The sequence below is a fragment of the Coloeus monedula genome (assembly GCF_965178545.1).
Source record: "Coloeus monedula genome assembly, chromosome: 3".
Lineage (NCBI taxonomy): Eukaryota > Metazoa > Chordata > Aves > Passeriformes > Corvidae > Coloeus > Coloeus monedula.
The window spans coordinates 24478284-24505339 of record NC_138783.1 but is presented as its reverse complement, the minus strand read 5'-3'; the positions used below and the strand labels follow the sequence as shown (position 1 = coordinate 24505339).

Genomic DNA, 27056 nt, shown 5'->3' with positions numbered 1-27056 from the left:
AAAATGCTACAGCACACAAGGGAGACTCAGCTGAAGCCCTGAAGACAAGAGCTGTGTGCGTTGTCTCTTCCTCCTTCATAAATACAGCTGAGACGACGACTGGATAATTGGCTAAGTGCCTGTCAGCTTAATAACAGAGAGAGAGAGAGAGAGAGAGAGAGAGAGAGAGAGAGAGTGAGAGAGAGAGAGAGAGGGAAAAGGAGAGATTTGTATTTACTATTCAAAGTCATGGATGCTGCCTGCCAGTGGATTTCAACATGGGTTTTGTTCGCAGAGTAAGGCATGAAAGGTGACTGGATGTGCAGCTCCTAGTCATGGTCTCCTGTTTGGGTGGACAACCAGCTTGGCATGGAGGGAGTGAGGAAGCAGAGCACTGAGGTAGCTGTCATACAGGCACTATTGTGTTCCTGGTTAAAGTATCCGTGGTTTCCTACACTGGAAAAGCATCACTGCCACCACCTTGTGGTAGGGCACTGTTCTCACTGATATACTAAGTCATACCATGTTAGGGACAGGGACAGTGGTGCATCTCCAACATGGTCACCCTGCTGACCCTGAGAGGAGAGAATGCAGTGTCACCATGAGTGGCAGCTGCACTGCCACATTCCCATTTTGTTTTGCAAATGCACAGCGCAGAGGTTGGTGCTTCGGAGCTGGAGCCCTCTTGGCCTTTCCCTCATAAATCTGGTGCACTTCTAGGAAGCCATCTAAAGAGAGCACTTGTGATGAGAAACCAGTCAGACATGTCTGGGTTCTTACAGGAGAGCAAGAGGCTGTGTGCAAGAGAGAAGTCTCCCTGCTCTTTGGAAGTTTTCACTACTTCCCTCTGCCACTAAAATGCAAATTTCAGTGGTGAGAGTGGTTCAGGTTGCTACTGGAAAGGGACAGTATTGGCCAGGTCCACAGTGGTGTTAATCACTGAGCCTCAGAAGAGGAAGATGCTATATTCTGTTCACTTGCTGCTTTTTTTTCTTAATAGCTGTAGCAACGGAAGCACACTGAAACAAAAGGACACTTGCAGCATTAGTGACAATTACTGAGGTCCAGGAGTTGGAAAAAGCCATCAACACCTCCAAGTAAGCGGACTCTTAACCTATCCATCTGGCAGTGCTGCCTCTCAGTTGCAACTGTGGCAACTTCACACAGTATCTGAACATCTGTCCAACTACACATAAGAAAACACTTTCCACTTTTAAGTGGGAGCAAATGTAGGGAAACACAGCCTTGCACACAGGCACACAAAAGCACACACCTCCCAGATCTCATACAGATGTGCTATTGCAAAATATCTGCTGAATGCCAGCCCAATGTGAGTGGGCTCACTTCTATCAAGTTATCTGGGACCGAGGAAGCCCAGCCCCGGTGAAATAAATAGAGCTGTGGCAGTGCTATTTCTCCTCTCTTTGCACAGGGCCGAGCACAGTGGGAGCACTCCAGGATCACAGCCGGTCTCTCCCACACAACCAAGTTACTCCTAATAAACATCTGCAGAAATATACAAGCACAGAGGAGACTGGCAGTTCAGATTATTCTGAAATAGCTGTTTTCTAGGCAGAGGTGAAACTCATCATTATTAGTTCCCATTACTTACCATAAAACCAGGCACGTTAGATGTGCTCGAAGCCTGAAGCAAATGCTTTGGTGTCAGATTCCGCTGAAAATCACATTCATTTTTTCTTCAGCAAGAGAACAGTAAAAGAAAACTCAGTAAATTCCTGATTTCACCTTTGTGCCCTCCATTGCACTTACTTCAGGAGAGCACGAGTTCACACAAACCAGAGTGAATTTTGATGGACAACAAAACTAGGCAACTGCAATGAAAATGGCTATATTCAGCCTCACAGTGAGCCTGTTGAAGCCCTGCCGCTGCATCAGCAGCAAGCTGTGGCCCCGCAGATCTGTCAGAATCAGATGCCTGTGGGTCTGGATATAAAGGGCAGGTATGTGTAACTTATATTTTGAAAACTTATAGTTATGAGATGGCAAATTCCAGTAACTATGAGCTATTTTAAGAATAGGTCTTTCCTCATAACCTGCTGGGGAGGGGAGTGGAAGAGGTACCGACTCTGAGACACTTCAGGGTACTACTATATAAATTTTAATGCCAACTAAGTAGGAAAACATATGGTACTTAGTTGCAAACTGAAGTGTGTGTGCAGACTCAGGGGAGGAGGTTAAAGCCATACAGTTCGATACTGTCTCTCCATCTCTCTGAATGCAAAATATATGTACAGTGTTATTAAACAGACATAATTTCACCAAAGAAAGCCTTTCTTTTTCTAATTTCCGTTCCACTCTTCCTTGTGATGGGTTAGTCCCACCTTGCAGAAAGCACATTCTCACAAAGGGCCCCCTTGCTGCTGGGCACACCACATAAATATAGCCTGTGTGTATAAGGAGAGATGATGATTGCCAGCCTTTGACCACACACACATCGCAACTTCCTTTATCATATGTATGCACACACACTCACATATCTATGGATGCATGTGCTCCTTCATATAATGGCACCATCTGCTGCCAGAGCTGGAAGTTTTGCAACATCATCTGTTACTACATTTATACATTTTTATTTTTCATTCAAAGGAAAGAATCAGCAGAGTTTGCACAGATCCCAGCTTACCCTGTCTCGACACATGGACGCTAGAATTGGTAATGAAGGCTTTGTACAGACTGGAGAGAGAGGGACTTGTAGTCAACACCAGGGTGAATGAGGACGTACGGGGGAATCCTCATTTGTCACGTTTGCTGGGTTGGTGTGTGGCTGAGCCAAAAGGCAACATAAGCTAATGGATAGGTCACTAGGCTGGGTGTGCCTGAGCCCTGCGTGTAACCCTGGGCGAGTCCCCTCACCTCCTGCCCAGCCCCAGCCGGGGTCCATCCCAGCTAATAGCCTGCCCGCCCTGCAGAGGAGGGGATCTCTCACTCTATGCTCATGTGGCACTTAATACAAAGGATGCCTCAACTTAGTGGTGGCCTCTAAGTGCCACAACAATACCACTAATAATCAAGGTTACGATTTTACTGCCAAGACTGTATTATTATGTAGCATTATACATTTGAACATGCCTATTCTCCTTTCTAGCAAAGGGCTCAGCTCAGTGCTCCCTGTTGTAAATCATATGCTAATTGTAAGTGTAATCTGAACAGCTTTTACTTTTTTTTTTAAATGACGGTATAGGACATAAACTTTGTTGTGATGTTGTGTTACTATTTTGCCTGAGGTGCCTTTGTCCTCTAGCACAGCTCCATGTGTAACATATCAGCAAAATACTGGGAGGCCAAGAACAAAGTTTGCATAAATTGCTTATATTGCAGAATTACGCCAACAGCACTGTCATTACTGCTGGTAATTTGATTCTAGCCCGTCGTTTTACACATGCAACTTGAAGAAACTAAGTACCCATTAGGATGGATGTTCCTAAATGTGCTATCAGCCTGAAACTTCACATTATTTAAAAATACCTGGTAAAAATGAAAAACGCACACTCAGTCAAATTTTGGTTTTCATCTGTACACCAGCATCAGATTGATTTAATTCTGGATGAAAAGTTGATGCTTGGAAAAACTCAGGAGCAATGAGCCAAATTCTGGCCTTGGCGAGATCCCAGTTCTCCAACAGGCTGAACACCATCTGAGCAGCGCTCAGCAGCTTACGCCCTGTATGAGTCACTTGTACCTCTTTATTAGCAGTCCCTGGGAATCTGCCCCAAAGACAAATGGAATATTTCTGGCTCTGCCCTTGGGCTTTAGTGGATTTGTACTGGTATAACGGAACAGATTGGAGTGGGGGTGTGACCCATTTTGGTTCCAGCTGGTGATGAGCTCCATTTCAGGAGTTTCTAAAGGCTAAATCTGCACTTGTGCCAGGACTTCTAAAATCCCTGGGTAACCTGCAAGTCCCACTGACACCCTCAGATTAGCACTTTAAAGGCATTTTGAGGTGAACTGCTGTGGTGGTTCCTGAGGCAGCTGATCTTTCCCCCTGACATGCTGTACCTGATCCCATAGCATGAACTCTCCACTGCCATTTTGCTTTTAACTCATCTAAAGGGCCAAACACCACACAGAAACACAGTTCCCTTCCTTCCCAGTTTGCAGCAGCTGCCCTTCATTACTGCATGTCTCAGCTCAGCCAACATCCTCATACTCCTCATCCCCTCCCTAGCTGAAAGTGTGTTACAGCGCACAGGCTCCCTGCCTTTGCTCACTCGACATGTGCAGAGCAAATGAGGTGGGAAGGGATGCTGAAGGCAGGTAAACAGCAAGAAGATTTGAGGTTGGGGACTATTTTCCTTTTCCTGTTTTGATTAGTTTGGGGTGTATTTGTTGTGCACTTCTTGTTTGGAGATTTTCTTCTTTTCCTAATACCAAGCAGGGAAGTTGCATACAAAACCTGACAGACTCATGATGTAATCTTGAAAGCAAGGCATCAGCAGGAACTGTAGCCAAAGTTCCCTCTCAATACCCAAAGTAAGGTTCAGTGTTCTTCTCCACTTGCTAAAGACAGAGTTAAAACAGTGGAACCTTAGTAAGTCTGACAGGCTCACCAATACACAGTGTCATCTTTGAAATATCCTGCTCTCTTTCCTTGTTTGCAGCTGGACAAACACCAGCAACTCTGCTCAGCCCTCCTCACCTGTTGCAGCTCTCAGACCCATCCTCTCTTTTCTGCCTTGCTCTAAGGAGAGATCATTATCCTTTTCCCTGCGGATAGCCTATCATGAGCTATTTTTATTCTCTCTGCAATTCCCTAACTTCCCCATGCCAAATACTCGCTAAGAGTCATCAACCTTCAGCAAGGCCAACAAATGAATCAAATCTCCTGCCAGGTCATTTAGGAGATGAGCCAGTTTAGAGTTAGGGACATTTTTTAATAGTCCCATACTGAGGAAATATTTTAAATGCTATAGCTTTAAAAAGTCATCTCCAAACTTTTCAGAATAATTCTATTCTGAGTAACAAGCTGCAGATGAAGCTTCAGAGGACTGGCTTCCTTGAGGAACATTAGGGCTTATAATAAACTATTTTTCTCCACTTCATAGATCAGTCCACCCACCCATTCTTCCACCTACAAGTGTAACCCTATATACAAATATATAAGGCCCCAAAGAGAGAGACTCATTTAGAATATCCTGTCCTTAGTGCTTTGGTGAATGATTTGCATCACAATTTACAGGAACAAAATGTTTTTAGTTATCTTGTCACTATGTATACTGCTTTTATTTCTCTCCAACTGTGTATCTTTTTTTCTCCCTCCTACATTTTTATTTCCCTTCAAGCTACAGGAGCTACTGGGCACTGGTAAACTGATGCTGCACAATCCCTCTGAAGCAGATGTTTACCAAAGATAGGTGATATGATCCATGTATAGAAAACTCTTACCTATCTCTCTGCGGACATAAACTTCTGCTTTGAACACAGTTAGTATAGATCATCTAATGTTTTTTTTTTTCCCATCTAGCTCTTTCCCTTCTGTAGTCATAGTGGATCTATAGACAGGGAGAGCGAGGCACTGGGAGTTTTTCAAAACAAGGCTGTCTTAAACTGAGTTATGTTTTGGAGGGTCGAGAAAACAGCAAGGGGGAAGCTAGCAAACAAACCTTTGCTTTAAAACTGAGGACATGAAATGTTATCCTGCGGGGATATCCATGGGACACAGGGAAATCTCACACTTTCCAGCTTCATATGGCAGTCCTGTCTCCCAGTACAGCTTGGTTTCTGCCTCTTGTCTGAAGGAGGAACTGAAACATCCCAGAAACCTGGGTCTGGTCCCAGGGAAAGGGAGATGAGACAGCTGCCCTTCCTAGGAAATGTGAAAAGGATATAGCTGGCCATATCTACTTAAAGAGCTTAGGAAGGCAGCTGGAGGGAAAAGGTAAAGCCTGTGCACTGGCCACAGTCACTTCTGACAGAAATGCAGCCTGCCAAGAACACAGTATTGCTCGGGGCAAGCATTTACATGGCCGGGTGGTGTGCTGCTCCTGCAGACAGTGTCACTTGGCACACATCTGGCTGACACAGCTGGATCACTTCGCTCAGGTGTTTTATTTTAGTGCCTGACATAACACTGGCAAGCCACACGCAATCACTGAAACCACTCTCCCATGCAGCCCCGTGGAGCTTGCTGATGAAGGAACGCTTTACACACAGCACATGCAAGCACCATCTCCACCATCCGCTTAGCCCTCTCGGCTGCAAATACAGCTTTAGCACACAGCATCTAGATAAACTCAAAAGCTCCAAGGTTAAGTGGGAAATAGAAATCTAGTGACCCCTGTCCGGGCAAGTGAGCTTAATGACTTGTCTGCTGCTGCATGTACCAAACATATGCTGGCAAACATCTGTGTGAGCAGCCCCTCCAAAATAAATGATTGATGGAAGTGATTTGCCTTTAAAAAGGGGATATGTCAGCTAGGAGTCCTGCTAGAAAAGGGTTAATGGGATATATGAATTGGTAGTGAGTGGAAGAGAGAGTAGAGAAGCCGGAGTCAGAGGCAACACCCCTTGTTAGGTGTTTACCATGTCGAATCTAAACCGCTTCCATTGCATATGCAAGGCAGATGAATTACTCTGTAAATCCTATTACTCTGTGTGGATAAATCTTACATTCAAGTTAACAAGTCTGGAGAGCTGGGGAATGGAAGCTGCTGAATGGATATTCCAGGATCAAAACAACCGAGGACATGGGAGGCGACCGAAGCAATATGCGTACGCGCACACACACACACATCCCTCTTCCAGCATCCTTCTTCCCTCTATCATTAAATGGGAGGGATGCAGGACACGGGGGATCGTGTAGCAGAGCGTTTGGTGACATCCAGCAGGATTTATTTCACAGAAAGAGAAAGAAAACTTCGCTGCTGCTGTTAGCTTTGCTAGGGGATTGCTCCCTTGATGCTTCAGGGTTTGTGCACTATCAGCTCCTCACACAGATCACAGACTTATTTTAAATTACACCCAGTAGTTTTATAGCCATAATACACAGTGTGCACGCTCACACACGCAGAATTTTCCTTCAGTAGGGAAGTTACTGCAGGTAAGTTGAGCAAGGCAGAATTTGAAAAAAGAAACCTACAGGAAAAAGGCTACTGCAGTTCAGCTATTTGGGACACTCCTAACTGAAAGCCCAAGTAGTGTCAGAAGTACCTTTCGAAAACCTGCACAATGAAACCATAAATATAACATTCAATACTGCCAGTAAGCAGGGTTTCATGTGCAAAGACATCCTCATCACAACCAGACACACAGGCACAGCATACACCCATTTATTTAACCCTGCAAAAAACCCAACATGCTAAGATACAATCTTCATAAATGTCAGAGCTCCTATACCATTTTTTCACCAGTCTTTTCAACTATTGTATCCATCTTCCCTCCCCACAGGGCAGAAACATAAAAAAAATAAAATTAAAAGACAAGAGTTTCCCAAAAGAACTTGCCTGAGAGTTCTGGCAGCACCAGGGATAAAGTTTTTGCATATGTACAAAAAGAAGCATGGGAAGATCAATGGAACATCTGGCAAGCACAGCTGGATCCCTTTTCGATTCCTCTATTGATACTGCAGGGCTGGTGGAAAGTGTACGTTCACAAGAGCTGGCTAACACAAGCACATCTTTCCCCACTGAAATTCTTTTGATCCAGAGCACTACACAGAGGATAGTATGGCAAGAAGTGTTCAAAAGCTTTGCAATTTTCTCATATTAAAGCACAAACACACACGCAGAGCCTGTTTGTAGCAGCTGCTGCTACTGCAGTTTGAGAGGTAAAATAACACACTCTCACAGAGACATATACACACAAATCTGTATCACGTCACACGTATACGTTGCATACATGGAAATATAGATGCACACACAGAAGAGGAAAAGTTGGCAAAATGCCCTACCTGAGGATGGCTGTGTCCCCTTGCCTCACGGTGATGTTATCGGTACCTCGGGTAAAATCCACGCTGCGGACTGGCAGCCCTGTAGGGAGAAGGCAAAGCAACCTCAGTAGGACCAGCGGTAATTGTTTCCGATCAGGCTGAGCCCTTGCTACCATGGCTGGTCTCGTCGAGTTTCACTGTCAGTACTTGTCTCTTTCTCTGCCTGTGTATGTGGACAGACAGATGTAGAAAGAAAAATAATAATAATAATGTACAACTCTCGCTCTGATCGACAGCCTGAGAAAGGGGAGGTGATTTCACAGTCCTTCTCAGCTGCCACTTTCTCTTGCTCTTTTCAGTCTCTTGCTGGCTTCTTTCCCCTCCTTGCCTTTTTTTTAAAAAGGCTTTACAAAAAAAGTCTTAGCACAGCCTTCAAATAAAAAAGGGAAAAAAAAATAAGCAAGAGGAAAAAGTCAGGTAGCAAAATAACTACGAAATAATAACAATTAAATCGACCCGTTTAGAGTGATGAAGAGAGGTGGGAGGAAAAAAAAAAAAAAAAAGGAAAAGGAACAAGAGGAATCCTGTGCCGCCGGGATGCGGGAGGGGATAGTCCTGTGGCTGTGCAGCCTCCAGCCCCGCGCTCCCTCCTAACCCACTTTCCCAGGCGGAGCGAGGGAGGGAGGAGGAGGAGGAGGAGGAGAGAGGGAGAGAGGGAGGAGGGAGCCTTGCTCGTGAGACGGCAGCTCGGCACCACAGCGGCGGCGGCGGGCGCGGAGGGAGCCGCGGGCCGCGCTCCCCATCCCTCTCCCGCGGGCGCAGCCGCCCCAGGGCCCCGCGCCGGGGATGGGGCTGCCCGGGGGGACACGGAACGGCAGCCGCGGAGGGGAGGGGGCACTGCAGCTGGGAGAGGGGGCTTGGAAAGGCATGAGGGCTGGAAGGCAGAGGGGGGAAGACCCGAAGGAGAGGGAGGGAGGGAGGGAGAGGCAGAGAGGGAAGGGGATGGGAGAGGAAGAGGGGGCTGGAGGAAGGAGGCGAAGGGGAGCGCGAGCGGGGAACTGGAGCGGGAAGCAGAGAGGAGGCAGGAGCAGCCGGGAGCTGCTGAGCGGGAGGGAGGCACAGAGAGTAGGGCAGAGAGGACGGAGGAAGGTACGGCCAATATTCTCAGGATGAAATAGTGAGGAAAACGGGTCCGTGGCCAAAAGTGCAAACAACTTGGCTTAGGGGCCTGAAGCCACACGCTAGCTGATTTACAGAGCAGCATCCTTGGCAACTGCCTCTGCAGCCTCAAACCTTGCTTCTTCCCGTCTCAGACTTTCCTCTCGCCAGATAAACAGTTGTACATCCCTCCCTCCCACCTCTCTCCAGTCAGCCCTTCCCGCCCCCCACCTCCTTTCCCAGCCTCGGAGCGACGGACCGGAGACAATGCCGGCATTGAGCTGCCCGCGGTGTGAATGCTCGGCCTGTGCTCCCGGCTGCCAGAGCCCGCAGCTGAGCCCCGCGCCCGCCGGCAGCAGCGCTGCCCACCCGGGAACGCTCCCGCAGCCCACCGCCGCCGCAAAGAGAAGGGAGATTAAATTAACGGAAAGGAATAAGCTGTATGTTTTATTGCTGATGCCTGCCTGCCATTCCACCAACCCGATCTCTGCCTGCGGGAGGGATCAGAACTGCTCCCAGGGATGCTTCACTAGTGTAGTAACCCTTCTGCGGCCAAAGCACGGCAGGACTGGGACGGGGATGCAAAGAGGGAAGGGGAGGTTTGAGAGGGGCCCAGAGAATCAGGTGCAAGAAAAGCCATGGGGTTAACTCGGCTGAGAGTTGCTGTCTTGTGTGGTCACAGCACTGCTACATGTGTGTGCAGGAAGGGAAAAAACAGATCTTGTACACTACCTGCTTCACCTCTGCTCCTGCAGCCTCGTGCACACAAACTGAAGAGACATAAGGAATGTCACTGTCACAGAAATGGCCGTGTGGGACCAGATCAAAGGTCCCTCTAACCCTTGGTCCTGTCTCCAAGCAGCCTAAAGCCAATGCCTGGTGAAGCTCACAAGCACAAGGCAAGCATGCAGTGGTACTGCTCCAGGGCACTTATCTATTTCTAGTGATTTATAGCTAAGGCATGTCCCCAGCCAGTGGCACTGCCTTTGTAGTTAATGGTATTTGAATGATTTTCTTCTTCCAGGAATACATCCAGTTGCTTTTTGAACTCCTAGAAACTGGCCCCTGCAGCCTTGGTATGGAAAGGCCGCACTGCCTATGGGTACTTAAACAATCCCTGCAAGTGTTAAAGGCCCACAAATTAAGGACTAAGGTCATGACACTGCTGCTCCAGTGCCATGCATGCAGCAGCAAGAAGAGATGACTGCTTTGTATTCAAGCCAAGGAGTGAGGCGAGTCAGACGTTTCCTCTGCAGTAGACTTGGCATGGATAGCACCAGAGGGGGAGAGCAATGAGGAGCTAAAGGGGTTAATCCACACACTCAGTGTTCCCAAGCTACTGCAGGGACAGATGCCACCCCACAAGGATATTGCTCTGGAGAAGACCATGCTGCTGACACCTGACTGCTGACCCACCACTCTAGGATGAAGGAGAGTGCAAGGGACAGAGTTGCATCGGGCTGCTGGCATTCCAGAAGAGGGGCATCACCAAGGGGAAACATCTGCACTCCTGTGACAGACTTTGAGTACAGCTAGAAGACCTGGTCCCATATGAAGTTACCAGTGAAAGAAATGCACCCCTTTTGGAAGCCAGTGTTGCATGGATCCTTTTTACAAGGGTCTCCCATGTATGTTTTATCTACGTTTAATAAGAGCTATTGTATGTTAATTAAATGCTCGTGGAGTAAGGAAAACATATTTGTCGAAGATTAACTATTATGCAATGCAAGAAGCATCTGCCACCCAACTGCTAGAGCTCGCTAAATATTTCCTTATCTCAGAGTATTTACTTAGGAGGCAATAACTATCCAGTTAAATCTAAATTTAATGCTTAGTTAAATATAGTTCATAGAAAGTGGCACCAATATGTTTTATACAGAGAATGACAGAGGGGGTTTCAGGGAGGGAGAAAGAGGGAATCCTGTCTCCAGACTCCAGTAAGATCCTGATTCAGGGTGGGACTGCGTGTGGCCATGCCTCCCTACCAAGAGAGGTGCATCACAGAGGACTCAGAGGCCCCTCTCTGCTGATATAGCAGTACAGGGGATGACTTCATCTTCTTACGCATTTATACAATCCTCATTAGAACCACTGTAGCATAACTATTTAATAATAATAATAATAATTATAATAAACAGAGAGACGAGGAAGAAATTCCCCTGAGGGTCTTGTAAACATTGTGAAAAATAAAACAAAACCAAAACCTAAAGCTGATAGGTCCTATTTGCTTTTAGAAGTGTACAGAAGCAAAAGGAAGGGGTTGCATAGGTGTAAAAGGCCAAACAAGCACGAATCACACAAATCCTAGGAGACCGCCTCATGAGTAAAATAAATAATGTTATTTCTGTATGTGTTCCCAGAAGAAATAACTCTCTGGACTCATCTCCCCCTGCTGGAAGCAGATAACGAAACAGCATGTCTGGCTCCTAACTTTCTTACCTTCTGAAAACTTGAGGGAAAATTCAGGTAAACAATCAGAGCATTGCCACCACAAATCCATACTGCAGCCTTTTAATGCCATTTATCAATGCTCCTGGTGGGTGCAGGACTGGCAGGACAAGCCTGACTGACCAGACTTTGTCACCATGCAGAAAGGAATGGATGGAGCAGCATGAGCCCAGCCCTACAGGTACCTCACTCCCCTCCAATGCAAAACACTTAAACCCTGTTCAAAGGGAACAGGGCTTAGAGCAACACACTCTGATGAGCACAGGCTGTAAGGCACAACCAGAGACATGATAGAAATGTTTGGATGGCAGATTCAGGAACATACCTGTGTTTCCACGCTATGGATGCAGGATTTGTTTGTGTACAAGCTGGAAGGAAAACAGCAGCATGAGCTGAGGCAGCCTGGCTATCCCTAGTTTCACTGGCTTTGAGGGGAATGGGCTAAAGACATCCCAGTGTGGATATTTAGGCCAGCTAAAAGAGAGAACCTCCACGCTGCTCCTGGATGGGCAGGAGATGTGTTGAGATATGCTGAGGTGCCCTAGGACAGGTGCTCAGGTCACCTCTGCCTACCTGTGTGGCAGCTCAGGAACTGACATTGTGAAAGCCTGAAGTGCCATCTGCTTTTCATGGGGAGCCAAGAGACACTGAAAGCATGGACTCTATCCACAAACAGGAGTGGGGCTTTTTTTGCATTTGAGGTGGCTAAATGCAAAAAGCGATCCATGAACTTCACTCAATTCCAACTGCAACAACCATCTGTATGATGTGGATGGCTGCCCTCTAGGATGAAGTGAGGCTCGTCAGCTCACACCAAACAGCCACAAAATGGAACTGTTCTCACTTGACTTTCACTTGCTACCAGCCACACCGAAACTGGTGACTTTATCCCAAATATTGCTGGAATCAGGAAAAAGGCATTTCTGAAAAATACCAGACCCTATCATGACTGACACAACAGTTTTAAGGGGATTTTGCAGTGGCTCTTCCAGCAGAGTCAAGGCACGTAGGGACTTTATTTGGGATATCCGCAACAATGAGCGAAAACATATGATGTTTTGTGAGCTATAACATGTTTAGTCAAGATACACTGCTGCACAATGCAGCAGAGCCTGCTCAAAGCTTCTCAGCCATGAAGAGAAAATGCAATTTTGTCGCACTGGCAGAGGAGTTATGGAGAGGAACAAGGAAGAGCCAAAGGGGTTTCACCACATGGGAAGGAAGATTGGGGACCTTGGAAGGACAGTGGTGATCTCTCGTTCCTCTCTTCATTCCCATACCTTCAGCTCCTACATGCACACGTTTCTGCTCTGATGTGCAAGGACAGCATCCCACTGCAATTAAGCAGTAATGTTCCATTCTCCTTTGGTCCCTAGGATACAGGGAGCCACAGGAGTAGAAGAAAAGGAGGAAAAGCAGGTCTAGAAGAAAGATGGAAACTCAAACTTACAAAGCACTTATTATAGGAAAAAAAATGCAGTTTGAGGAAAAAAACCCATGTATATGGTTTTTATGAATACTTTGCAAGCCTAAAAATTAAACTGGCTTTTGATGCTGAAAAAAAGAGCCAGTTTAGAGCTAAGGCTAACATGCAGACATGTAATGCAACAAGATCAAGCCTCCTGTGAAGTAAGGACCTCATTAGGCATAAGAATTTACTGTGTTGAGAGCACTCAGCTAGGCCATAACTGTGGATGATAACATTCACGCACAACACCTCTCTCTAAGTGTGGTCACTGAGCTGTAACAGAACCCCCTCCTGTACAGGAACAAGAGCTGATTTTCACCAATTTGTAACCTTGTTCCTATGCAATTGATCTGGTTTCACAATTGATCTCCTCGGTGTGGACAATTTAGAGATCAAGGGTCAGGTTCTCAGTTGCTGTAAGCTGACATATCACCACCGCTGTCAGAAGAGCTCTGCTGGTTTCCACCAGCTAAACACGAGTTGTGAAGTTCATCTTCTGTGCTGCATGGGTAGAGAACTGTGTTTATCACCTTTGAAAGAAAAAACTTGTTTGACTGGATGAAGAGATTTTGTGCTCAGACTTTTTGGGATGTTTCACCTTTAGTTAAAGACCAAATCTGAATGCTGGGCAGGAGGAAAATAGTAGCCTAAAGATACCTTTTTTTCATCAGTATGACCAAGCAGAATTAAAGAATTAGTACTGCAGATGGTTTGTGGCCTTAATTACTGCTTGCTATCATAGCAAGTGCTGACAGAACTACAGACTCATTTGTAAAAGGGTCCTTCCTACTTGAGAGGGGCAAGACAAAGAGAGTGCTTCATTTTTTGCTTAAAACAAAAGTTACCCTTCCAGTCTAACATAAATAAAACAATATAAGAATAAAGGTCATCAGTAGCACCAAGAGCATTGCACTGCCTTTTCCCTGAAACATCACATGCCATTAGTGACTTCCTTACCAACACCTCGCAACTGGACTCTGCAGCTGCTGTTTGCCAGAGGGTGTCAAATCATTTTGAAACCACTGGAGGCCAGGCTGCTCAGCCAGTGCTGCTGTGTGGCAGGGAGCCAAGCTGCCTGCCATCCCCCAGCCCAGTCAGCAGTCCCAGTGGGAAACTGTGGGACCTGTTCCCACAAGAAAGGCTGGCTCATAGCTTCAGAAGCAGGGGAATAGCTGATCCCAGTTCTGACATTTCTTGCAGGAACAAGGTAGTACGTCAACCTGTGTTTTCTAAATGTAACTATAGGAGTTAGGCATGCAAGTCTAGACCAGCAGTCCATACCTCCCACTGAGGACAGCTTCAAAATCTCTTTATATTTGGCAGTGACTGGTTATTTCACCAATGTCACATAACACTTGATGAGTCAGGCAGAGTCAGAGTTCAACCCTACATGTCCTTAAATAATCCACTTCCCCAAAGGAAAGCAGTAGCTCTATCTGCTTAGTCCGAATATCCCCCAGAAACTTTCCTCCCAGTGCCAGTGAATATTTACTGCTCTCAGCAAAAGTAATTAGGATTGACTTTGCAAGTGACTGCAGTGGTTAACAGTCCCTCTCAAAACAGAAGCAGAGAGATGACCCAGAGGTTGGGAAGTTCTAGGAGGACAGTCCGAATTCCTCAGTGAATTTGGGTAAATTTCTTAATGAAGCAGTCACAGAGGCATAAAAAGTTAATTTCCCTAGACTCCCTCTGCCCTCAGAGACGTAATCTTCTCTTGAGGGCACTCAGAGCAGATGCCGAATTTAACCATTTAAAATTGTCCTGTCTCTCAGGGCGTGTCAAAGTTTACAGCTCCATGGCAGACATCCTCACATAAGCTTCCAGTCGTACACACAGAGCGAAGCACCGAAGGCTGCAGGGTGATCTGACACGATCTGACACGACTCTACCGAAAGCCCCTGCAAGACTCAATCTACAGAACATGCCAGGCGTGACCTATTTACAACGTACTCCTTAACAGGCCCCAAAACAACTGCCTGGCAGCTGCAAGGGACATAGATCGCTGCAGACAGGAATTCTATACAACTAAGAGGTGGTCAAACCCATCCTGCGGAGCCCTGATGCGTATTCGATGACCTGCTCTGGCATGGAGTTCCCGACGCAACGCTAATGAATGAGCATAATCACTCTGACAGCGATGATTCTGAAGAGAGCTCCAAAGTCTTGTTGAAATGATACATGCTACATATCCATCATTACCAGAGAGTTAATTTTAATGTGAAGAACAGAGTGCAGCAGGCTGTTGTGCCATGCATTTTCTTGTCCTTTACAACAGCTCCAACATAGCTTTTATGAAACTTAAATTGAGGCCTGCAGCAAGACAAGAAAGATTCTCAAGTTTTGTGGTGCTATCAGGACACAAGGCACTGTCAGAAAGCCTCACATGAAACAAACAGGAAGAGAAATTTGTATGCAAAAATTTGGAGAAGGTTTCCTTTGAAACTGTGACCTGCCTGACTTCAAGCTTCTGAAAACACTTCCATTCGTTTCACTGTGGTCAGATCTGAAAATGAGGAAAACACATCTTTAACATGTCCAGATCTTCAAGATAAAAAAACAGGAGAAGTGTCCCACAGACACAGGCCCAGTTAATACCATCCTTACAGGCTACAGGTCAGGCCTGTCTCTGCACCAGCATATAGAGTTAGTGCATGCCTAGTCTTTCAACACAAACTTTTTAATGTTTCAGCTTTTCTTCTCATCTCTCTACTACTCTCCTCTAAACTTCTCACCCTGATATTTTAGTTTCTCTCCCTTTCCTAGGTTGCTCCCATGCCCCGTTTCTGTCAGGCCATGTCATATTCATACCTTTTAAAGCTGGAAGAGACTTTTCAGATCATCCTATCCAGCTGCCTGCTTCAAGCCACAGAAACTCATCCACTTCTTGGGTTCAGTGATTAATTACCACACCAGGTTAAGAATTTTTCTTGTTGTTTTAAACACAAATGTTATTCCCTTTATCATCCAGCTACTGAATTGAATCATGCTTTTGTCTGCTTAAATAGTTACCTATTGTTAAATACTATCTCCTTGAAACATTATGTTGTACCTGTTTGAGTCTCACTTTGTACCACTTTTGTTCCTAGTTCAATACTTTGCCACAAATACCCAACCTGGTGCCAGAGAGGAAAATAGGGTGTTTTCAGCAGCCTTTAAGAGAGCTGGCAGATGCAAGATTAATATGACTGTCCTTGATACGGGCCAGAGAGCAAAGAAGTAGGGCCAGGAATGGCCACTTTAGGTCCAAGTCTAAGCATAGGAAAGCCAGAAATAGGAGCAGGGGTGGAACAACAGAGGACCTGCCCACCAAGAGGTGCAGAAATTAGGAAACTTCTCAGAGAGAGGAGGCATTTTGCTGGAGGTGATTCCAGCAACCCGTCCTGTCAGACAGGATGAAGGGACCTCCAGTTCTGTGCTCAGATGCAGTGGCCATGCAGTATGGCCTGTGGGCTTCACCCCTTGCAGCAGCAGCACCTCCTCATCTCAGAACCTCCCTGATTCCACTTCATCCCAACTCATGTTTAAATCAGTGTGGATAAAGTGAAACAAACCTGACTGTGGACAAACTTGTAAACTGCTCGGATGAAGCAATATCTTTCAGGAAAAGCAATACCTTATAAGGGGCAGAAATTCTTCCCTGAACCAGTGCTTATGACTCTGCTAAGGCTGGGCTGGATGAGGGATGCACGCATCCTGAAATGGCTCCCTAAAACAGAGGTCTGGGGGTGCCATTTATAAAGGCCTTCCAGGCAAGAGTGAGAATAAGCAGGTGTTCTCTTGAAGGGACATAAAATCTGTCTGGGGACTTGACCTGGCTCAGACCATGAAGTGCCAGCAAATGCACACACTCACACACAGACACACAGGCAATTTACTCAGCTCCAGCAACCTGTTAGATCCAGCAGCTGGCAGGGCTTTATGAAACAAAGAGCCCACAACCCACACAGGAGCGGAAGCATTGCTTCCTGTGAAACCTGTGGGGGCTGTGCATTGTCCTGGCCTTCAGTGACACTTTATTACTTTCTTAATTTATACAACACACCAGTATTTTTTAAAATAATGTAATGAACCTGCTAGCTTCTTCCAGCAGGCAGAGATCAGGGAAGGATAAAGAGCAGGTTGGTCAGAGCACTACAGCAGCTGGCTGAACAAAGGCAAGTGATGTGAAAAAAAAAATCACTGAAGTTGGATCAGACTGGAACAAGATAATAAGAAAAGACCCAAAGAAAACCTTTGATGAAGAGATGGAGCTCTGAATAGGGCACTTACATGCTTCATTACTTGCCCTCTGATAGAGGAATGGACTGGAAGATGAACTCCAAATACCACACCTATCGCACTTGTGGGTGAGGCTACCTCAAGTGTCCTCCAGGAAAATCTGTTTTTTAGTGAAAATCTTTGTCCATAACACCTTTTCACATTATTCTTTCAGTCTGCAAGGAATCACTCTGTGTTTGCCAGACATCAGTGGGAATCCAGGGAAGGCCTGAATTTGTAAAATGGAGGGCTCCAAGTCACTCAAAGATCTGCTTCAGAGCTTTTGGTAAGACAACCACTTTCACATACAGTTTTGAGAAAGAATGGTAAAAATGGTTTACCAGAGCTATTTTTCATCTGGTGAGAGTACAGCACGAAGGAGCTGGCAAGAAACCTTTCTATAGGCTTGGGGTGATAAAACTCTACTGCCAAATGCAAGGGTTTACCTACTGATGTGATGAGGATTCTGTGGAAGAAGGAGCCTAAAGCACAAAGAATTTTCCCATTTAAATTGTCTATCAGTGTCTGAGATGTCAAAGGCAACCTTGACGAGTAGTGGCCCCTTGGATGAATCAGGTGGATATAATCAAGTGGACCTTTGCCACTGATTTCTGTGGGGCTATGATTTAATTTCTTGAAGTCTGCCTCTCGCTCTCGTTCCCTGTAAACTGCTCTTGGCTGGAGAATCAGTGCAACACAAAGAACAAAGCAAATGCAGAAATTAAGGCACACCTTCAGATTCATGTCAATTTAACTTAACTACAACAATTTTCCAGTAAGCTCATTGCTCATCAAAGGGAGGAACAAACAGTGAATCTGGCTGGCTTCAGACAGACACAGCATAAGCAAATTAAGTGCTAATTTCTCCTGCACCCAGCTTGATCAGAACACCCCTGTTCTGTCCATCAACATGCCCCGGTATTCCTGCCCGCTCTCACCATCTGCTGATGTAGCTAAGTCCTGAAAAGAAGAAGCTGCTATTGCCCATGAATTTTTAATGTAGCAAGGAAAAGGCTGCAGGAAGAAGAATATTTGGTGGCATTTAGTCCCCGTGATCAAAGCCATTTCATGTCTCTTGTGTGATATTATTAGAACACAATATGAAGTGAAAGCAGTGTTCCGACTGAGGTCCCTATTCAAGAAACATTTTCTGCACAGGACAATGCAAGAACCAATGCCAGCAGGAAGCCCAAATTCTTACAGCCTCTCTCTGCCCACGTGTATCTGCATCACATGACAGAAAGAGCCAAGCAGGTACCTTAAGTCCATTTCCCTCTGTCACAATCACGATGTTCAATGGCACACCTCCACTCACCTGTGAAAGCTTTCCAACACCCAAAAGTGCTTGTATGGTCACCAGTAAGAGACTCCAGTCTAAAGAGATAACATGCCACAGAAAGAGCTGTGGTTTGGGGCTCTGCTGTCACTGGCATTCGTTAAATAAAATACTGTGTTCTTGTACACACCAAAGAACCACCCAAGAGAACTCAATGCCATAGAGAGAGCTGATATGTCCTCTCTCTGTCCTATCACAAGCTGAGCCAATCCTCCAGAGCCAAGAGGCACATGAAGACCATACAGGGAAATCTGTTATGTGCTCAGCGAGGAGAAAGGGATTTTTTAGCTAACAAGAAAGGGGTACTGGGGTTCAAACAGATTTGGCTTTCAAGAAGTATGGATTAACTCCAGACCTTTCCTCTACTAAAGGACATAACAAAACACATACTATAGTAAGTTTTTGAAAAGCTTCTTCCTCTGACCTCAGACAAACATGGATGCACGAGAATATTCCCCTGGGAAATATCTGCACTAGCTGAATATGCTGTAATTACAAATTGCCATTCTTATTGCCATTGTTCAATCAACAATAAAACTCAGGCACTGAGAAGCCACACTGATCAAACTCCTAGCCACAAGCAGTGCATCCCATACAGATCACATTCTGTTGTTTGAGACCTTCTGAGGCAAATCTGTCCACTGCTGGTAAGCGTTTGCCGAGTGCTTCATGAAAAGCCAATGCCTTGTTCACAATATACCTCTGATGGCACTGAGGATGCATTGTTCACACCAGCTGAAATTTTCAGCCTCTATTCCACAGCTTAAAGGCTCAGATATCTGTAAGCAACGGTCAAGGTTCGAAAAGCAGCAGGGATACCGGTGCGAAAATATTTGCCCATTGAGTCCCACTGCTGATACAAGACTCTTGACTGCTCACTGAAAACCATCACACGAATGCATTTGCACTAATACCACACAAGTAAAGACAAGGAAACCACAAGTGAAGCTGAAGTGAAATTAAAGTATTTTGGTAAACATAATGTCTGTAAACGAATGCTGAGAGTCATCATGAAGATGTTTACAGAGGTAACAGAAAAACTCTGGGTGGTCCTTGCTGCTTTTACATTCTTCTGAGCTGGACTACAAGAAAGCTGAAGAAGAACTTTTAATGAGGGTGTAGAGTGATAGGACAAAGGGGTAATGGCTTTAAACTGAAAGAGAGTAGGGTTAGATTAGATATTAGGAAGAAATTCTTTACTGTGAGGGTGGTGAGGCACTGGACATGTTGCCCAGAGAAGCTGTGGATACCTTATCCCTGAAAGTATCCAAGAATAAGTTGGATGGGGCTTTGAGCAACCTGTTCTAGTAGAAGGTGTCCCTGCCCATGGCAATGGGGTTGGAAGTAGATGACCTTTAAGGTCTCTTCAAAACTAAGGCATTCCATGATTCTGTAACTCTGGTAAGGGCTCTGTACTGGATAGCTCTTTCTGTGCAAGTCAAGCACAGTTGATGGCAGCAGAGAAAGGGCCATGGATGCTCAAAAATATCCAAAGGAAACTGCAAGACACTAGCACCACATATAATATGCCTGCAGTCCCTCAAAGCTCTGCAATGAGAAAGCCCCATGAAGCAGAAGTTCTGTTCATACACAGGAAAGCAGGAACGGCTTAAATCTTTGGACTGGAAGCTGTTTTGCTCTTACTGCCACAGAGAGTTGCACAAAGGATTTAGGTTTCACACAAGGTGAACTCTCCCCACTTCACCTACACAGTTCAACAGAGTTGTGGGGGATGTAAAGATATACCAGGCACTGCAAGGAAAGAAACTGGTGAGCGAAGGTCAGGGTGCAGTCCTTTGTGGAAAGAGGCATGTGACAGCATCATGCTCTGTGTGTGCGTGAGTATGAGCAAGGTGAGACTGGCATACCTGATGTTCCAGCTTACTGGGATGATGGAATAGGACAAATACTAAGTTTTAAGCTCTGTGGTCTTTTTGTCAGGAAGCAATGTTTACAAAAAGAAAATAAACCAAATCAGCTCAGACAGAAAGGGCAAACCCCCCCCATTTCACCCAGAAATTAAGTCTTCTTTATCATTTCCATTATGGTTCTTCAGCTTTCTAGAGATGTCCTCACTCTCTGGAGCCAATCTTAAAACACAGTGTTTGAACACATTGGCCAGCATAGAGTCAATGTCTTGATGACTGGGGAATATGCAATATACTTCTAGTTTATTAGATGTATTCAACTGCCTACAGAAAGATTCAAGGTGTCATCAGTATTGGACAGATGACCCTTAGCTCTGCAGTCAAGAGCTTTTACAATGTGAAGGTGGTGTCCATTGTTTGTAGTTCCTGTAGTATCTTTCCATAAAGCTGACAAGTGTTTGGATAACCATAAGAAAGATGGATGGGATTCAGACATAGAGAAACATTTCGTGATTAGAATATTATTATCGAGCTAATGAAGCTCTAATGGCAAATCCTAAAAGGATGAACAAGCTGCTTAACTTTGCCTGATCCCCTGAATCCAGCAGTTCAGGACAACTTTTTCCATTAGCTTATAGCTCTAGTCTTCCTCAGTGTCCTGGTTTTGGATGAAATAGAGTTAGTTTTTTCCTCAGTAGTGGGAACAGTTCTGTGTTTTGGATTCAGTATGAGAATGATGTTCATAACATGCTGATGTTTTGGTTGTTGCTAATTAGTGTTTCCTTTAAGACAAAGACCTCTCAATTTTCCATGCTCTGCCAGTGAGAAGCACAAAACCTGTGAGAAGCCTGGACAGAACAGGTGACTCCAACTGGCCAAAGGGATATTTCATACTGCAGAATATGATGCTCAGTTTATATATGGCTGGGGGAGTTACCCAGTTGCTGGGCTGATTGCAGCTCCTAGGGCTGATTGCAGTCTGGGGACAGGTTTGGCATCGGTCAGTGAGTGGTAAGCAACTGAGTTGTGGATCACTTGTTTTTCTTGGGTTTTTATCTCTCTCTTCTTTTTATTACTATTTTTATTATATTTTACTTTGTTTCTGTTGTACTTTTCTCGTCTCAACCCATGAGTTTTACTTTTTTTTCCCTGATTCTTCTTCCCATCCACTGGGGTGAGGGGGAGGTGGGCAAGCAGCAGGTGATACTTGGTTGCTGGCTGGGCTTAAACCACAACACTTGACTATTTCACCACAGTGGAAGAGATTGCCAAATTCTAACATCCCTCTGAAAGATACAAAGCTGTTTTGATGACTCATCTGGCAAATACAGCAACTACTTCCAATTAATACTAAGTCAGAATACAACACTTTGGAAAATTAAGGCGAAGGGAAATAGAGTTTAAGACTAGGAAGTGTTTCAAAAACCCCACAAAGCATTCAGTATGATTTGTAGATTCTCTCCTTTTGTCTTAGACCAGCCAGAGAAATGATTAATGCTTTCTCATTATTTCTTAACAACAGTTGGAATATAAGCAATAAGAAGAAAAACCAATGTAGGAATGTTTCTTCTTATTCCTTCATCACACATCCTCGAAAGAAAATACAGAAAGCACACAGTAAGGCTTATACTCATAAAAAAACCCAGAAAATTCCAGTCAGGGCCTGCATTTAGGATTTTAACTTGGCATCAATGTTCTTTTAAGAAAAATATTCTTACTTGCTCTGTTCATACTGGGATTTAAGAAGTGCAAAGAAAATGTATTTAACTAGCTAATGTGTATTAACCGCTTAGCACAAATAAGGCAGTATGCTTCCATGATGTATTAAAAATCAGTTAGTTAAACCTCAAGCTCCTTCTTTGCCATTATGCTTAACATATGGTAAAATCATACTGCCTTGTTTTCATCAGGCTGTTAATACACGCCCCCAAAGACAGCTTCACCTTAAAGCTCCCGTGAGAAAGACCTAAAGGTTTAGCTATGTTGGCAAAGCCATCCTAAGTTGACATTCTGCTGATGCAGCTGTAACATACTTCCTATCTCTTCATTCCTCCAGTAAACACTCTTGGCAAAAGGATTACAAGGCCAGGGAGCTGCATGTGCACTTTGGCTCTCAGTGTCACATTCAGCATCGCGTTTCCTCGTGCTGTTGATCCGAGTAACAAAGGTTTATAGCCTGCACCTGGCCCTGGGCACAAGGAGGTGCCCAGCGGGGTGGCAGAATGTCAACTGCTGCGTGTCAATTCCCACAGACAAACTGAGGCTCATCTTGAAATTTTCTCACTGTGGTTCATGACTTCTGACCATAGGGTAGGAAAGAAAATGCTACCTCTATCCATGTACCTGTGTGAATCCACTCTGATTTTTCTTTCCTAAATGGTGGCATTTGTTAAGAATCTCCCCAAGTCTACAAGCTACTTTTACATGACTTCAGTTTGGGTTTTCAACATTCATTCCAAAAGAAAATTCCCTGCCCCTGAGATACAACAGCACATTAAATATATTGATTGCCCCTTCAGAGAAAGGCTAGTCCCCATATTTTCATCTCTTCCTTTGTGCTGTTTCACCATGCAAGTCACCAAAGAAAAAGTTATATTTTTTCTTCTCCTGTTTTACTTGCTCAGGTGGGACAGTCACTCAGATGAGGCCAGAGACTTAGCTGTTGAAGCATAGAGGTGCCTAGTCAGGCACCAAACAATCATCACAGTCTAAAAGAAGCTCTTAACGCCCTGGTGACACATTCACTGTGTGTGCTTCCTCTGCTTTACAGCTGACTCACATGGAGAACCACCAGGCTCTCTCCAGAACAGGAAAAATAACTGCATATTATCTGTTTAAAAGCCTCATAATCCTCAGGCAACAACTGAGTAGTAACTGCAGTGACAGGCAAAATCTTTCTCCTTCATATTAATAAACGCCAACACAATATTACGGCTTGCTGCATCAAAGGCTTTTACATAAATGACCTTTTATTTTTTTTAACACTAAAATGAATACGTGTGAAAGGACTTGGGTGTTTAAGACTTCCCTTAGGTTTCCATTTGCTCCATCATGTTGGTTTTGAGGAGCTAGACTATATCGCTGGAAACAAACAGAAAGCAAACAAAGACTGCAAATGGAGAAAAAAAGCGTCTCTTGTGTTTTAGTGGTGTGACACGTCATTTTCCAGACCAGGGGGGAAAGTCTCTTCCCCAAAGGAATATCACTGTGACTTTTTTTCTGGAGACCAACTGCCCATTGTCAGTCGTGAACAGTCACTGCTTGCCCTAGATAGGTTTACTGACATAGGGACACACAAAGCCATGACAGTGAGGGAGTGACATGCCAATGCCAGTTGTGTCTCCTGCAAGTGCTTTTTCTCTAGATTGGCATGATGCAATTATGAAGATTTCTGCACATCTTCATCTTATTCCCATAAATTGCACAGACAGAAAGAGCCTCCTCCAAAAGGCGCCACTCCTGAAGCTGAGTTACCCACTCATGACAGTCCTTACTAGGTGGCAACTTCTTATCCCCTGGGAATGTCTGTGTAGCATGAATAGCTTTAGAGCATTTCCACAGATGTCCTGGTTCATATTTGGGTTGTAGCTCTGGTCACTCACTAACAGTCAGTCACTGCATGGTTCCTTTCCCTCAGCGAAATCATGGCACTGATAGTTCCGCCATGAGAACAGAACACACCAGATAAGCTCGTGCCTGTTTGTTTGCCTGGGCCTAAATCTTCTCTTTTGCATTTAACTCCAGTCAGTACTGTCTCACCAGGTGCTATCTCTTTGCTGAAGTACCTTAGGGAAACCACCCAGATTTTTGCTGGGTAGTTTTGCAGGGATAAACACTTTCCTCCAGTGTAGCCAGTGGGGTTCCACTGACATGACACTGGCCTTGGGTGAAGCAAGTGATGCCTTAGGAGGGTTGTGGCACAGCCAGGAAGAATGGCTGAAAAGATAAGACCACTGAGGCCTTTAAACTACAGCTCTCATGGGAGCCAGTAATACTGCTGTGTAAACAAAGTTTTTCTTCAAACTGGTTGAATTACACAGTTCAGCTGAGTTGGTTTGAGCTGCCTGGAAATAGAGTACCTCCCAGAAAAAGAATAAAATGTACTTCAAATAAATAACAGGAACAGCAATAAGAAAAGAGGTGAAAATCACCCCTTTCCTGAATTTTTGGGAAGCACATTTTTCACTTTAAATCACTGTAGAGATAAAATTTCAGAGCATCTCACCCTTCCTAGCTCCTCCCCCTGTTTTCTCTGCAATATCTAACAATTGGAGCTTTCCATCTCTCCACTCTTCGTCATCATCCTGACATTAACGTCTTGTACAAATGCAGGCAGATTTGAACCTCCATCAGAGAACTGTACCAGCTGCTGAGGAGGGAGAGGATTGTCTTTTATTCTTCCTTTTAAAACAATTAAAAAGAAGTATCTGACTGTTTCTGTGAAAACTGTGGACTGGACAACATCTTGTAAAAAAATATTGCTGGCTGAAAACTGGCAGTTGCTCCGTCAGTATGACAGAATAATTAAAACCAGTATGACAATAATTAGCACTTCTATGGTTCTTTTCATCCATGGATATCAAAGCACTTCACAGAAACAAGTGCAGCTACCTCAATTTTTAAAGCTGAGCTCAGAAAAAAACAAATCAGAACTTTTTCCTTGTGGAAAATTCCAACAGCTTCATCACAGGTATTCATCCTAAATTAGCGATAAGAGTTGAAATATTTTTTTTAAATTTCCAGAATCAAGAGTGCTTAAAAAAAAGTCCCAAGGTTGATTAGGAAATGTTGCCACTTTCAATGAAGCCAAATGTTTTGCCATTCTGATTTTACTGCATTTTATTTTGAGTCTCTCAACAATACATCTGCCTGTGGGAAGGGAATGTCTACTGGGAGCTGTAGTTCATGTTTCCCCACTGAACTTGGTAACTCTATTAGTTAGGCACTGCCTGTCCCCATCCTTCCCTAAGGCTGGGCCCACCTATCCTGATATTCTGCAGAAAAACATCATCAAAACATTCCTCACTGCCTCTACTGAGCTCCTGAACAGGAAGAACTGGCTGCAGTAAGGAGGGCTGGACAATTTAGCAAAGTAAATGTAAGACCAAACAGCCCCAATGGACAATTTCATGCTTTAGAATCCAGTCCAGCTCCCCTCCTATGAGTCAGTAAAGCATCCTACAGTAGATTTGACTTTTTGGGATGAGTTCTTTCAGGTCAAGTCTGTGTACAGGCAGCCAAAGGAGCGAGTTTCTGCTGCAGCTGCCACCTTGGGTTTATGCCCACAGCTAATATGGTCATCATGTCCCCTTGTTCCCCACTTAAGAGATTTGTTCTGTCAAGGACCTGCCTGTCTAGAGTTGTCAGGGAAGAGGAGGACAAGTCATGATTGCTACTTACAGATGTCTCACCTCAAACCAAAGCTGCTAATATAACTTGCCAGAAGCTGGGTGACATACCCAGATGCTTACTGATAAGGCACCTGGCTACCATGTCAAGTACCACTTGAAAAAGCTTCCTTCCCAGTGAGGCTGGAAATGTGCATGGGACCAGAAGGAGCTTGAACAAGCTGGTGCTTTTCTAGGAAAGCCCATTTATATTTACTGCATTTCCTTAACTGGCACAAGTGTTTCAATGCTTCACTCGCACTCCCCTTACACACACACTGGGACAATTTATCTTGGTGGCCCCAGCTACAAGGCTGCTGAAGGGGGGACTTTGATGATTGATCAAACAAGACTGAGCTGATTAAAGTTACATTGTTTTCCCTGACTGTTCCTTTAATAATTTCAGAGCAACAAACCACAGACAGACTGCAGGTTCATGAGGGAGAAATCAACAGGAAGCAGTTAATATTTCTACCAGTTTAGCTAATGTTGCTAAAACCAAAGTAGATGTTTGCAGGCAGAGAGCATGTGGCAATTGAACAGTATCAGGTTCAGCTGGTAACTCATGGTTACACACACAAACAACCCAGTTAACTCTTTAAACCTGACCTGGTAAACCAGGATAGTCATATGTAAACAAACATCAACCTGGGGAAAATCAGATCCAAATCTACTCTTACAAAAATATTTTTTACCTGTATTTTAGTGCACTTTATAGATTTTTTTTTTCCCCACAGATGCTTCTGATACCATGTCTGACTCTAAAACCTGAGAGACATTATGGTGCCTCATTCCCAGATGCTCATCGTGTTAGCCATTCACATGTGTGTCAGGTCTACACCAATATTTATTAACTCTACACCTGAGTTATACCCATAGCACAGCTTAACCTCACTCAATGAAGCCATCTCAAACCAATTCCAGCAAATAAGCAGAGCATTCAAATAAATAAATAAATGAATAAATAAATAAATGTTTCTGGATAAAAGCCTAGCTTGTATAAAGCCTCTCCGGCCTATATTACTATACTTTAGTATTTGCATAACTGAAGAAGGAAACAGGACTTTGCCTAGCTCTGCCGGTAAGCAACATACTCCATCATCTCAAATTTGAGGTAGTTTGAAAATCTCCCTAATTTCTGGATTTAACAAGTGCACGATGACTGCCTCAGATCTTTAATTCTCAGTTAGGAAACAGGGAGCAGACGCTGATGCTTAGAACCATCTTTTATGTGAAACGTATTAATATACGTGCCTCTGTCAAAACA

At 44.6% G+C, this 27056-nt stretch overlaps 1 protein-coding gene across 3 annotated transcripts in view; it reads right to left on the bottom strand.

The window, feature by feature from the left end:
• The window catches only part of LSAMP (limbic system associated membrane protein), a gene marked incomplete at its 3' end in the record, with an annotated part of 307230 nt that extends 299135 nt beyond the window's left edge, over window positions 1-8095 (bottom strand). For all 3 annotated transcript variants that reach the window (XM_082278778.1, XM_082278779.1, XM_082278780.1), the window contains exon 1: window positions 7889-8095. In XM_082278778.1, the coding sequence (XP_082134904.1) occupies window positions 7889-8043 (155 nt within the window). In that variant the 5' untranslated portion in view covers window positions 8044-8095. The remainder of the gene's footprint in view (window positions 1-7888) is intronic.
• Window positions 8096-27056: the final 18961 nt, after the last annotated feature.